At 39.1% G+C, this 15,524-nt stretch overlaps 1 protein-coding gene across 27 annotated transcripts in view; it reads right to left on the reverse strand.

Moving 5' to 3' along the window:
* The window catches only part of TENM3 (teneurin transmembrane protein 3), a 1,327,252-nt gene that overhangs the window by 291,194 nt on the left and 1,020,534 nt on the right, over positions 1-15,524 (reverse strand). For 21 of the 27 annotated variants that reach the window (XM_072037263.1, XM_072037264.1, XM_072037262.1 and 18 more), the window contains one exon: positions 12,265-12,543. The exons of the other annotated variants lie outside the window; for them this stretch is intronic. In XM_072037263.1, coding sequence (XP_071893364.1) covers positions 12,265-12,543 — 279 coding nt within the window. The remainder of the gene's footprint in view (positions 1-12,264; positions 12,544-15,524) is intronic. 27 annotated transcript variants of the gene reach the window in all.

Consider the following 15,524-nt stretch of genomic DNA (forward strand, 5'->3'; position numbering starts at 1 on the left):
TGAACTCCTCACTTTTCAAAGGCTCAGGAGGCTAATATAGCCTTATCATGACTTCAGGTCAAAAGATTGAGTCTAATGGACCAATGGAAGGAATTAATTTCAGAGCTCAAGACCTTTAATTGAGAACAGATGGTGCCTAGTCCCTATAAATTTAAAGTCTGGGGCCTGTTAACAAAAGCATCTAATCTCATCTCAATTGCCATAAGCAGTCAGGATCCAGCAATATTGAGTTTACAAAACAATATAAAAATCTCCTACGATTCTACTGAAAGCAAACAAGCAGCAAAGACAGTTAATGAAAAAGACGTCATATGTTCTCTGCAGCTAAAGTAGTTAAGGGAATGAGCAGCAGAATTCCCCACTGAGTGCAGCTTTTAAGCAATTTTAAATAAATCTCCTCACAGAACATATAGCAATCAAGCAATGAAGAACTTAGCGGCTTGTATAATTCTGGTTAACTCTATGTGGAAGGAAACTGGATATCACCCACTTAACCAAATAGTGATAATAGAGACAGTTCTCTTCCAACACATTTTGACCTGGGTATCTTGGAAATTGAATATTCAAAGGAGCTTCAAATATTATAAACTATCTTGACACATTCAATATCCAGCTTCAACAGTGCACAGAAACAACAACTCTGAAACCTCCTCCAGCAACTTATTTTTGCCAAAAAGGATCCTGGACTTCTCAGTTCTGCTATTTTTCTACAAACTGCACAGGTGACCAATACAGTTTGGTTCAGTGATACCAACTGCAAAAAGAAATTGAAGTTTTGTACAGAATTCTTCTTAAGCTATCTGCCTCATGCGCAGACTGAGACCAGATAGCTTGTCAGCAGTGATTATATAACTCATTTTATTTATAACTATAAAACATTTTATAGTATATTGCATTTTTGAAAGAATTTCTTTTTCCAGCACACAGCAGATCAGCAGCAGAGTGTGTAATATCAAAACAACTTTCCCTTGCCTATGCTCATGACTGCAGAAAGATTCACTACGGAAATGCACTGAAGTTTTTGGATCATTTGAAGAAGGAAGCTGCCTTCAGCCCTCTGCGTTTAATCTGTAACAAAACCATGTGTGTAAGCTGTGAAATTAAAACCATGTAAGAAAAGGTCTTGTAAGCACAAGAAACATACATACATACACACATTAATGCATCTATTTTATCACAAGGGACAAAAAGCAATCATAACGTGGTCAACCAGAGCAGTCAGCCTGTTGGCTTTACTCTGTAGTAGCATAACAATCCGTGACAACAGCTTCCCAGGTTGGTTGCTTCTTTTTATGTTGCAAATACCACAAATACTCACATCTCGTCTCTGATGTACCTAGTCAGCAGCCACAGTACCTGAAGGAGGGATTCACCAGCAGCTGCACAGAGTCTCCAAACCCCAGGAAAACTGCCATCTATTACAGATGCCCAGATTGAAGATGTGAGATACGCCTATTAACCATTTGTGCATTCATAATTTAATCTGTAATTAATTCACATTGTTTTCCTTATCTTTTTTAGTCTCATACTGTGGTTTCACAACTGTGAAATTAAAAAGGAAAAAAATTAAAGCAAGATAATGGTAACTATTTTGCAAATCCCAAGTGCTATGTAAATTCCTGGACTAACCCATACCGACTGCAGCAGGCATCAAAGGCTCTTCCACTGAGAGGTTTTGAATGTGGAGTGAAAGAAAATGAATCTCCTTGGTTTCTGTCTGCCAACAACATTCTTCCCTACAACATACAAGTGAAAACAACAGATAACTAAACACAAAACATATAATTTAGGATGAAAGTGCTGGATGAGTGGGAAAAGAATAATAATAAATGCTACAGCTTCTTAGCCAGCATTTCCTTTCCTGTGAGATTTGAGACCTCATCTTCCCACCTTAAATTAAGGAAAAAAATCTTAAATTTTGCCAACATATCTACTTAGACCAAACAAAGCTCTGACTGCCTCAGTTTTAATAACTGTAAAAGGAATTCATTTTCAAAGTTGACTTGAAATTTAATTTTGAACTGAATTCTCATCTGAATGTAAGAAATATAACTTCTTATCCAGAAAATATAAAAACAAATTTTCACATGTGTTTAAAAAGAGATTGTTTTAAAGAACTGTCAGTTCCAAAATTGTTTTCAGCCTTTTATATACAGAAAAGTCTTGACTTCCAATCAGTATTTAAGTTCTCTATTATTTCACCAGTATCCAAAGACAGTAGCCTATGATTGTTACTGATTCTCTGACAACAGCACAGCCTGCATTTAAAGTAAAAAGCATTATTAGATTATTTCTCAATGACCTTATATTTAGTTAAACAAGCAAATGCAATTAAAATCTTATTTCAAATCAAAATCATGTGAAGCTTTAAAAAGTTCTCTTAATCAACTGAATATGAATAAGCCTACTGTTTATATAGAATCATTATTAGACTTCACCTATTTCATTAATTTTGTTTTGCTAGTGAATATATAAACGTATATGTATATTTAGATCCATGTATGTGTGTATGTATGCCCACACCCTTATATTCACATAATTGTATAGGAGATGAAGGAAGCAATGGCTGAGAAAGTTGCTTTCAAATGACAACAAGCAAAACAATCTCAGTTCTTCCAGGCTTTTCTTCTTCTTTTTTATTCCGGTGATAATTACATCAATAAACCTGACTCAGCAATTCCGTTGCTCTCTAATTCATTAATTAAAACAATTTACTGCTACCACTGTGATTTTTCAAGGACATCAAAACCACAGTCAAAATCAAAACAGCAGAGATCATCAGTTTATAGATGTGCAAAGCATGCTTTGCTTTCATGGCAACCTCACAATTAAAACACAACCCAAGTGAAAAATAACTTTTCTTTTTCAGATTTCCTTGCGTAAGCATGTCCAGAACACATTTTGTTTAGGTGAACCAACCAACAATATTTGTATAGCAACATTAAAAAGAAAAAAAAAAATCTACCAAAAGTTAGCCATTTACAATCAGAAGACCAATCAAGATATCAACATTATAGTAAATTGCAAAGCAACCTTCTCATAGCCTTCATTTTCTCCGTACATTTCCTGTTTATCAATTTTTGGGTCAAATGGTAACACACTTGACTTACAAAAAATAAAACCAGAAAGACACTGAAGAAGTTCTTTTGCCCATCCTCTCCCACACAACAGGACTGACAGGAACTATAATACCAGGTTGACAAAAAACAATTTAAAGTAGTTTTTGAAAATATCTTAGATGACGAAGTATTTGCATGGTTCTCATCAATCGCTTTCACTGTTATCCTTGGTGCTACGTTGTCTGAGCTAAACTTCTCCATTTCACTACTTGCACTGCTTGCTTCTGGCTGTCTTTGCCACAGTAACCTTCACAATGGCCGCAATATCCAAACAGAAGAGGCCAGGTAAAACATTCTGAATTCTCCCCATTGTTTCTTAGTGTTGTATGTCTAAATTTGCTGACCATTCTTGTTAACCTTTCTGCAGGCCTCTAGTTGGCTGGCATTTTCCTCACAACGTAGTGCCAAAACCAGTCACAGAGACACAGTACCTCTGTCTCAGCACTGCTCAGAGCAGCAGTAGGGTTATTTCAGCTGTACTGCATAAAAGACATGTTATAAGGTCATGGTAGAAACCCTCACATACTGCAGAAACTGTTTGTCCTCCATTATAACCTAGCTACAGGAGAGGAATACAAAAACATTTCCAGGACATGCAGGTCTGGGGATAGGAAAGCCAAAGCTCAACCGGAGTTGAGAAACGCGGTAGAGGAAGAGCAAGATGCTAGGTACAGGTACCACTTAGACCAGCTGGGCATCCACAAGCTTTGGGGACAGACAAAGGCATCCCCAGGTGCTGACAGAGCTGATCAGTGTCACTGAAAGGCCACTCTGATTCACTGAAAGGTCACAGAGGTTCATGACGACTTTTAAAGAAGATAGAAGTCATTTTATCTTGAAGAAGTGCAAGGACTACGTGGGGAAGAAGAAGCAGTCAGCCCCACCCCAGTTCCCCAGGAAAGATTATGGAACAAATACTGCTGGGATTATCCTTCATATGCCTGGACAGGGCTCCAGGAAAAGGAAATCCTTGAGAACAGCTGGGATGGATTTACCAATGGCAAATCACACCCAACAACCTGACTGTTGTCTATGATCTGCCTCAGCAGACAAAGGGAAAACAGTGATTTTTTTTTTTCTTGAAATTAGCAAGGTTTTCAGCATGGTCTACCATAGCATCCTGGTAGCCATGCTGGAGAGAGATGAACTGGATAGGTGGGCTACAAGTGTAGAGAACGGGTGCCTCAGGCTGGAAGCACACTGCTTCGTAGTTCAGAGACCAACTGTTGGCATTAATTAATGGCTTTCTCTAGGGACTAATATCGGGGCTGGTGCTGCTTAATGGTTGTACTACATGTAACATGTTGAGAATGAATAGGATGGAACATGCCCTCAGCACGTCTTTGAATGATGTTAATTAAGTTGGAGAGAGGGATCAACACACTGCAGGGCAAGACGGCCTTTCAGAGGGATCTCAACAGGTCGTGAGAACGGGCAGAAAGAAGCTACAAAGTCCAAAGGCAGCATAACCACATCTAACAGCACCAGCTGGAGCCCACTGGAGATCAGCTTTGTAGTAAGAAGGAGTCGTCACAGACAAGAAATTCAGCAAGAGTCAGCAATGTGCCCTTGCAACAATAAGAACTAACCCCATACCCAGCCGCATTCACAATACCAGATAGCACGCTCTTGGAAGTGATCAGTCACCCTTTTTTCAGCATCTGAAGATCTCATCTGGCATATAACAACCACTTTGGGGCTCCCCAGTACTCGCACGACAGACTAGAATTAATTCCACGGAAGCTGACCAGGATGATTAGAAAGCTCAAGGAGAAGCTTAGAGCACTGAGTTTGTTCAAGCTGGAGAGGGTAAAAGTTGGAAACCTAACTTGGGTTTTCCAACACCTAAGATGGTGGTCACAATGGCAGCAAGGGAAATTCTGACTAGATATAAAGGAAAAAAAACAAGAAGCTGTCTAAGCACTGGAACAGATGTCCATAAAAGATGCGGGTATCTTTTTTCTTGGAAATGTTCAAAACTTAACTGAACAAAGCCTTGAGCAACTTCATCTAAATTACGTTAGTTCAGCTCTAAGCAGATGGTTGGACCACAGGACCTCAAAAGTCCCTTCTAAGCTGACTTATTCTCTGATTTTCTAAAGGACTGAGATCTAGCCACTTGTCTTTCTCATATTTTGAGAACTGATTACTCCCACTTAAATGCAGGCCTTCGCACTTGTACTTACTGAACTGCATTTTCTCATGTGGAATTACTTCCCCAGCTTTCATCCTGTCTTACAAAGCATATGCGATTTTTTTTCCAGGTTACAACACTCTATTTGCATTATCCAAGCCATTAAGAAAATCTATGGCACACTATGTGGAGTACTATTTGATTCAGCTTGACAGCTCATGAAATACTGATAATCATTCCTTATGCATTTTTCCAATAATTTGTACTTTCGCCATGCAATAATGAACCCAGACCATGTGCCTCTACTTAGGAGTATGTCAGGAGTGAGACTGTGTTAGAAGCCTTACTTATGTCAAAATACCTGTTATGTTAGCATCTGCTGCTTTATGCTCATCAAGGATGGGCTTACACTATCACAGAAGGGAATCGGTGTCAAGTGATCAAATCAGTGACAAGACTTATTTCACACAAGCACATACTTGTTGTTACAAAACAAACTTCTAAAATTTTTTTCCTCTGTCTAGGGCTTTTCCTAGCTACCTGATTAGACAGCTTCTCCTCTTTCCCTTTGTCCCTTCTGAAGCTTCCTTTCTGTTTGTTTTTCCCTTCCAGAACCATACCCATCCTCAGCGCTTTCTCAGACATGAGTCACAAAAAGCCCAGAGGCTATAGGTGCCCTATACATGCAGGACAAATTTTATTTACTTAGGTAACCTCTAGTCCTTTATTTAATAGCACAAATGTTAGCGATGTGATCAGTTACTCTGGTAGCAAATGCTGAAATAAGAAAAGCAACCACAAGAAAACATATCAGCAATATATTATCAGTCTTCCTTGACTGCTGAGTAACAACTCTTTCTTTCCCCTTTTCTCAGCATTCATGCTTCTGTGCACATCTTCACTTCTTTGTTTCTTATGCCTCATAACTGTATTTACATAGAATCATAGATTGGTTTGGGTTGGAAGTGACATTAAAGACCATCTGGTTCCACCCCCCTGCCATGGGCAGGGACACCGCCCGCCAGACCCAGCTGCCCAAAGCCCCATCCAGCCTGGCCTTGAGCACCTCCAGGGATGGGGCATCCACAGCTTCTCTGGGCAGCCTGTGCCAGGGCCTCCCCTGAGCCTCTGAGTGAAGAATTTCTTCTTAACCTCTAATCTAAATCTCCCCCCTTTCAGTTTAAAACCACTACCCCTTGTCCTATCACTACACCCCTTGACAAAGAGTCCTTGCCCAGCTTTCCTGTAGGCCCCCTTCGATGCTGGGAGGCTACTATAAGGTCTCCCTGGAGCCTTCTCTTACCCAGGCTAAACAACCCCAACTCTCTCAGCCTCGCTTCATAGCCTTTCTTTCAGCTGCATCTTTTTAAGATCCTCCTGATGAATCTGACCTTGCTTCCATTTCTGTGTGATTCTTTCCTGAAATTCAGATCTCTGAGGAAATCCTGAGCTATGCCAGTTGGTCTTGGAAACATCTCTTTCACCATTCTTTAACATCAGAAGTATTTATAATCTTGACAGACAAGTGTAAATTCTCTGAAATTCTCTTAGATTTGTTTTTCTTTGCAGAACACAATTCTAATTTTACTACCGTCAGCTGTTGTTAAGCCTACAGTTCCCATGCATCAGAAGATTTGGTTAGATCTTTTCAGAGTGTCAGCCTGGTGGCCCATACCAGACTCCCACCAGATACGCATCATTAGGACGGCCCTTTGGAATCTCATGCCCTTCCTCAATGGCAAGTTCAGCAACACTCAAACCTTTGAGGTCCAGAAGATCCAAAAAAGTTATTGGAAAAAGATCTGCTCAGCTGTTCCCTTTTATGGCTGCCACTAGCCAAAAGAATCATCAACACGATTTTCAATTCCATTAACTGTGAATGCTGGGAAGATGTACCAAAACACAACGGCAGACCTGCAATCATAATGTAACAGAATCTGATATTGGGATAACTGCAAAACACATGACAATATTGCAGAAAAACAGGGACGACTCCTTTTGTGTACGGATTTCTGCTCCATGTGTCTGTAACCAAAGAAAGAATGCATATTCTTGTTTAGGTGCTAAATACTATTTCAGAACTGAGTTCTGTCAACAATAAAACAGACGGATTTCCTGGCTATGAAATTTCTTAGCAGCAAAGCAGGATTTAAAGAGACATTGGCATGGTTAATGAGGGGTAGATAATTGCTAGATGGAATACTGTGGGAAAGAGTGAAGAAGCTGTAAATGGTGGTATGGCAGTAAGATGAATATTAATTCATCAGATATGTGGCTGGTTTTGATAAGTAGGCTCAGGGTTTGCCTAGCAGGTAGCAAGCAGCTCCTATCAGTCGAGCTCTTTCAAATCAAGTTTTATCTTAGCATAAAGAAGGATGTTAAACAGGTAAAAGGGTCTAACACTACTTCCTGAATGATGTGCATTATGTAAGAATGCAGAGTTCAAGTGTATGTTACAGATGCAGATGTTAGAGAGAACAGATTTAAAAATGTCTTGACAAGTACCTTACCAATGTACTTCTTGGTTTTCAGAGATCTGAATGCCAGTAAATTCACCATTCTGGAAGGATAAGAGAGTATTAGGTTCACAAGAATGCTGTCTTCAGAAACTGGCAGAAGTTGGAGAGGAAGCAGGCAGGTGCCCAAGCAGCTGATAAGCTCGTAATTTCTGCTCACAGAATCCCTCAGCAATGGACATTCTGCTAGCAATATCTGCTTTTCCATAGCTGTGAAAAATGGGTCCAAGTTTCAAATCATTTATCTAACCAACTCAGAATGACTGCCCTGAGGCCATGATCTCATATTCCTCCCTCTCTTTCTTCTTTTCATTTTATTACATCCTAATATCCTTTGATTTTTTTTTGTTGTTTTGTTTTAAGACAAATCTCCATCAGTGAAAGATTTTCACTGAAGAACAAAATACTCCCCCCTATTCTAGTGCCAGTGCAAATATTTCCTGTATGCCTAGTTAGCCTTTGTAGATGTGGGCAGGGTCAACTAAGTCGCATACATTTATCTGGATAGCCTAAATCTTGGAAGCACTGTCAATATTGCCTCCAAAGGGATGGAAACTGGTATGGATTTGCTTAAGTTTGAAATCGTTTTAGTCACAATTGTTGCTGTAGCCTCAGCTTGAAGCCTGCACAAGAAGTGCATACAAAGCTGGTAATATAACTTAAAAGAAATATATAAATACATAACTCTGCAATGAGCTGCACTTCAGGAATAACTTGCTCAATTAACCTTCATGTTTTGACTATTATCTTTCTGATGTCACATTAGGTCAGGGATAGCAGTTTAATGGCTTTAAAAATAATTCAAACAACTACATAGATTCTAAGATACCTTAAAATATATTGACCTTTTCAACAAAATAGCCATTTGAAGCTTAACTGTAACTTCTAGCTCACATTCTGCTTGAATATTGATCACTTTTATAAGACAAGCTTCAGTAATCTTAGAACACATTAAAAACAAAAAGTTACTGGCGTGCATGTAAATGACAGGCTGCTTGAATTTCAAGAACACGGCTCCTAGAACAATTAATACCACAAACTTCATGACAGCATTTTGAAATGGGAAAGCATGCATATTGTGTTGATCCGTTTTTAAGTACCATATTCTTGTTTCACCTCCTTTTGCCTCCAGGAGGACTGCAATGGAGACGGAGAAGAAAGCCTAAGAAGCACATGAGTGCTGAGTGTGCTCCAGTTGTACACACTGTACATGACACTGGTAGATTGCCCAGATTAACAGATGCGGGACCTCCTTCAGGGAGGCTGACATGACAAATCCCTCAGAATATGATGCCAAAAGTCATATATGGAACTTAAACAAGCTCAGAGAAAAATACTTCCTTTTAGAATGATTTATTAAGCAATAACCCAAACCTTCGGAGGTGAGAATTTATCTATAAACCCTATGTCTGGAAAACAGTTCTGATGTTTTCTATACAAAATCTGCTGGCATTCACTAAATTATTAGTGTATTTAAAACTCTGCAACAATGATGTCCAACTTTTTCAAAGAAACTTCTAATCGTGCCAGTATGGCCAGTATGCACAAACTTACTGGCTTTTGTAGGATCTTAGAAAAAAGCTTGAGAGCTCAACAACTAAAAGTTAGAATAATCAGCAAAGTATTTCCACTCATTCACTGTAATTATGCAAAAAAACTAGATTTTTGCCTTTCTGAGGGAAATGCAATCCACAACTTCTTCAGAAGAGCAGAGATACCCAACAGCTACAAGGAAGAGAAAGAAATTGTGTTTTGACGCCAAGCTTCTGTTCTTACCTACCAGGCAAGAAAGAAAACCTTATGTACATTCAACGAATAGTTAATCCTGAGTTCATAAACCCGTAGGATAAGTCACATTTCTCACCATTATGAATAGTCCCATTAACTCCAATGAGGTCTGCTTATAGTAATGGGCTATTTAAAGCAGTGAGCAGTTTTCCTAGGTGAACGCCAACATCATTCAAGAACTGGGACCTGGTGAGGAAAGTATGTTCTGGTTTTGTGTTTTGTTCATCACAACCTGTTGCTCTTTACCTACGTCAGTGATAAACATGATGCACAAAAATGCATTTATCTGTAAAAACTGTACCATTGAAATTCAGTCAGGAAACCTGAAAGCACAGTACACAGGGACACAGTACAGAGGACTGGTTGTAATTCTAGCTTTGATTCAAAGCTTTATCGGATTTGTCAGACTTTAACAGCATAGTAGCACAGCTATTAATGTCAGGCCATAAATTAACAATACTCACACCTGCAGTCTGGTCCTTAGAGTACAGCACCTGTGCCTGCCAGGACAGTATTGCTTCCCTGGCTTTAAACTGTATTTTCTATTCTGCTGTGAGCATTTAACATACTGACTTCCAACTACATTTATAAAATCGTTTCTCAGCCAAATCTCCCATGTTGAGTGGAAACAAAAATGCAGAGAAAAGCACCAGAGAAGATTAAGGTATTCACCACTTCCATAACATCTCCAACGAAACGAGGACCCATGACATGGTCTGAGTTATGTATGTTTCATAACCCCAGGGGACTTTCAAGCCATCAAAATTTCATTAGCCTCACAGCAGTCCTAGTACTTTCTTAAGCTGGACTGCTGGCCTCCCTATCAATAAATAAATCAACTGTAATCCTTTTAGTGACTAAACTCTTCTTTGAAGTAGTATCAAACATCAGACACTCCTTGCAGGATTTTAACCAATGTGTCTTTTCTAACATATTCAGCTTTCTCATACACAAAATATAAACTCTACCTTTAATCTCATGGAAGGACTTTTGGCATATTGTAACCAGATATATAGAGCTTTAAAAAAAACAAGTTTATTAAAAAAAGCATTCCTAAACTATCATTCTTCTGAGGCATTGACCCCTTTGATAAAGTATTGATACAACTCTCATACGGAAATTGTGTGTGTGTATGTATAAACACATACATAAAAGATCATTAACCTAGGGTTTTGCAAAATACTCAAGACAGTTTCAGCACAGATCTTTCAAAAGAAAAATCAGAGGACTGCTCAACAATTTTTTCTAGACTGCTTTGCAGATGAAATATCAATAGCCATCCAACAACCCCACTGTCAAAAGGAGGTAAGCATGTACTCCTAGCTTCCTTTATCAAAGCTTGCTTCTGACTCAAAATAAACTTTCCAAGCACAAGACAAAACGCTTTTGAATATGGACAGCTGACTCCTCAGGTAACACACAGCATTAATTCCAAGATAAAAAGCAAAATCCCATTTGAGGCAGCCATCTCGCACAGGAATCCAGCTAGAACCAGCCAGCACAGGAAAAGCAGTGACTACGGCAGCTTCAGTTTTGTGTTCTCAAACTGAAGTTCAAACAGTAAATAGGTAGGACAAAGCATTACTGCTTGTAGTTTAAAATACAAGTGGTGCACTTTTTTTTTTTTTTTTTTATGATCACAGAAGTATCATATCATAATAGATACACACACTGCTGCTTACCACGGTGTGTTACAGCTATGGCCAGAGGATAGAAATAAAATTGTTGCAGCTTATGTACAGCTGAGCAGACATGTTTAATAAATTAATAAACTGAAGCATATATAACTAGGCAATAGCCATCTCACTAATTTTCATTTACTCATTTTTCCTTTATTCTTCTTTTGAATTTGTCGCATAGGAAGTCATGAAGTTAATAGAACAATCATTTTAATTCTACTGAAGCCGCAAATCTTCTGCAAATAAAAAAAAGTTAAAGATAAATGTTTTCTAAGATTTGTGCACTTTGCATTTAACACCACATCAGGTTCTGTTCATAACCTCAAGTTGAAGTACAAGATTTTGCAAAGCTTTTAAAGTGAATCAAGTCAATTGTATTAACCTCTTTTCATTTAAACACTAAACCTTAATATACAATGGTCATACCCCATATCCTACAAAGCTGTTTAGATTTTTTTTTTTTGTCCAGGTTTTAATTGCGCAGTAATCCAGTCCCCCAGGCACATCAAGGGCCACACGCCTCTTCACCACAATTCCAATTGCTCTCATCAGCCAGTGAGCTTGAATCATGATCAAATTTGTTTTCCAATCACATGAGCCCTGTTAATAAGCTATTCTCTGTGTTCATTCATCCATTCTAAGATTCTGCAACTTCTTTGAGATGTTTTAAAGTGGAGTTCACGACAAAACCTTGGATTTCAATCTGGCCTCAGGGATCAACTTTATCACCACTTACTTTGCTGCTCCCCAAAGGGTAACAGGTGACATGGCCCAAGATGAAACAGAGCTAATCTTATTTGTGATTAAACTCTTCCAAAATTACAGCTAAAACATCACGCCCAAAGCTTGCATTAGTTAGGATTGATAGTGAATATTGACTTTTCTGGGAAGGGGAGGTAAAAAAAATAAGTAGATAAATAATTCAAGGCCACTCCTGGAACTTTTAATGACTTGAAATTATTGAGTGTCAACTGAAACAGCAAATAAAACATTGATTTATATATACGTGCATATGTGTAAGAACTTACCATTTTCACTGTCGGACTTGTTCTCGTGTTCGGTATCAGTCAGAGTGAGGGCTGAGTTGGAACGGCTCGACAGACAGGAACTGCGCCCTGACTTGACCCCCCTGCCCCAAAGTCTCATGGCATGCTCTGGAGACATCACTCCTTCATTTTCAGTATCAGCATCTGACCCTGCACTGATAGAGTAACCTCTGTGGGGGAGCCCCATTTCCGCACAAAATGCCAGTCCTCGACGAGTTGCTGGTTCACAAACTCCTAACTGCCTTAGGGTAAAATTCTGTCCTGATTAGGGGAAAAAAAGATAACAAAACATGAGAATTAAAAAAAAAATTAAAAAAATACAAAGCTAAAAGTAAAAACTCTTCATGTGTGTAATTTTCTCAGGCATCACACAAGGTGTTTTGTCAAAACTGCATATATTACAATCAAGTGGTTCCTTTTGTCTCCAGCTCTCAGCAGCACCCCTTTTCATACATACTGCCTTAGCACTGTTTTGTCAACTGCTTCAACACATTAAAAGTGTTCCTGGGTAGGAGAGAAACAGAACAGAATCTGCAAACTGAAAGAAGCCAATTCAGCACATGAAAGGATTGAAAAGAAATGGCAAGCTTTTCTTCTCTACTTTTTTTTTTTTTTTTTTAATTTTTTAAGTGTGAAAGCAGTAGAAGGTATTTGTCATGATTAACTTTTTTTCGTCCAGGCTAGAAACCTAAGCAACAGGGTATTTTTCTGTACACCTAATTTAACAATGGAAAAACTAAATGGGAACACAACCAGCTTCATCTTTAATAGATCTCTGCCCTCATTTAATACACAAATGTAAATAAATCAGAAATACATCGTAAGACTGCCACCCACTACCTGCAGAACTGCAGTATGTTATTTTTTTTTTGTCTCTCTGAATCCTGAGAAACGATTTAAGCTTTCACTGCTGAAGCAGAGCCTGCACATTTTAAACAGACTTTTAGCCTCTGTTTTGGGGCAGAGCAAGAGACATAAGTGAATCCCAAATGATTGTATTAATAAATTAGGTGCAATAAACTCATGACACTTCAATAACTTAAAGTCTCTAAATTATGTGACACTCAAAAATGACTGCCTTTTTAATGGCTGTGTCTTCATCCTGCTTTTATGTCCGCAGATTTAAGACACCGTATGATATATAGACACTTGGCAAGTTCATTTGCATGCCTATACCCACAGTGCTTTTCCACTCTTGCTCACAGTTATTTCATAGCTCTGGGAACAAATTAACAATACATATTCAACTCTTGAATCTGACGGGCATCCTAATTTCTCCAAAGTTAGTTATTTAGTGTAAAAATACATGTTAGTAATATCTTTAAAGCTTATAATGTAACAGACTCCTCTTGATTAGAAATTAATAGAATTGCAGGAGTATGAATACAGAAGTGTAATTCCTGAAATATTAAGAGTGAATGCCCTGGCCATTTACGCATTTTAAGTGAGCCAGTTAATTACTTTATTGCCGTGGTCACACAAAATTGTTGCTGAAAGTTTCTTTGCAGTCAGAACCATAAATTAATTCCAACAATGACTTTCATAAGCAATGAAAATCTTTACTACAATTAGGTACAAAGCTAACTACATTTATCATGCTGCTGTGAATAAGGCTTAGAGTGAAACTGAAGCTGGAGAGGTGCACTGCAAAACAAATGCAAAAGCAGCAAACGCATCTATGACTGTGGCTGAACAGCATGAGGAGTTTAAGATGGGGGATTATCACGTGCACTGACAGTGCCTCATCATTTTAAAACCGTCATGCCATGTGACATCATGCCAGATATTCAGGCGTACTCAGACGAGAAGCAAACAGGCCAAACAAACCACCCAATGGTAACGGAGTTAGGGCAGAACACATGAAAGCATCTACAGTGCTTCCTATTTAGCATTTTGGCAAATATATGCTAAGGATGGCAGCTTAGCATGCTGGTGTCATGTGTTTGATAAATTATGACAAGAATCTAGGTTTCCAAACAGCTCCTGAAGCCAGAACCAGACACAGGAGGAGCCCATGTGCAGGTGTGTGAGCGTGCCTGCATAGGCACTCACACCCAGAACGGCTGCTGCATGCTCACTGCATGGCTCAGAGAAGCAGCATTTTAGGAGCAAAAGAGAAAAAGATGCTTAGGCTTTATGCCTGGCTCCCTGTCACCTCCCAGACCTGGATTTTCAGGTTTGCAGGCCCAAAAAGTGGGGGAGATTGGGGGCTGCAGCACCCAGCTCTGCAAAGCCCCTCCCTGCACGCCCAGCAACCCTGGGGAGCCACCTGTGCAGACACAGCACTTCAAAGAGACCACTGAACCTTTTTTTTAATGATTATTGTTTTTTTTAGATTGTAATTTTTACTTTTTAAGCTGCTAGACAAACTGTTATTTGTAACAGAAACTCCTTCAGGCACTCACTCTACAGGAACACCCATGGTCACTGCCTAGGAGGCTGGCTCCCAGGCACAACATGCCTCCCAACCACTACTAATGGATTTTATTTGTCCTTTATTTTACAACAACCTGCCTCCACATACAACATTTCCTGCTTCCTGCCTTTTTTCCCCCCTCTTCTGAATGAGAAGAAAGGGAAAATGGCATGTCCCAGCACCAAAACAAAGCTCCAGTGCAACTATAAAGACAGAAAAGGAAGCTGTTTATTGCTCTTTCATCACGTTCAACATATTAAGGCTTTTTTGCTATACTGAAGTTTTACAGCGTAGCCCAGAAATGTTGTAACAACAGCTTTAGAGACATCAGGCTCAATCATCTCCTGAATTAAAGCTTTCCTAAAAGCTCTACTAAGAGGATTGTACTCTGTGTAAGTTGCCTACACAAATGAAAAATAAACAAAAAGTTGACATGGAAAAATGTGTATTTATGCAGTAATTTATGTCCCAGAGGAAATCATACATACGCAATACAAAAGTTTGACATAAGATTCCCTGACAATAAGAACATGGAGTCTAGAAACATTCAGGATCCAGGGGAGGCTGAACACAGCTGGGACACAGAATTAGTGGGCAGGAGACTGGAAGAGGGGCTTTTACCTGCTAGGGAATGATACGACCAGAAAATTGGAAAGGAAGGTTGTAGGGCTCAGCGGAAAGGAGTATGAGGACAGGATGTTCTCCCTGCTGCGTTCTTAACAGTTCTAATTAACCTTTCCAGGATGACTTGGATGGGAGGGATTTAATCATCAGTTTCTTACACTACACACACATTTGCAATTTCTCCCACTGACGATTGGTGCCT

Source organism: Anas platyrhynchos, chromosome 4 (genome assembly GCF_047663525.1).
Source record: "Anas platyrhynchos isolate ZD024472 breed Pekin duck chromosome 4, IASCAAS_PekinDuck_T2T, whole genome shotgun sequence".
In the NCBI taxonomy this organism is placed as follows: domain Eukaryota; kingdom Metazoa; phylum Chordata; class Aves; order Anseriformes; family Anatidae; genus Anas; species Anas platyrhynchos.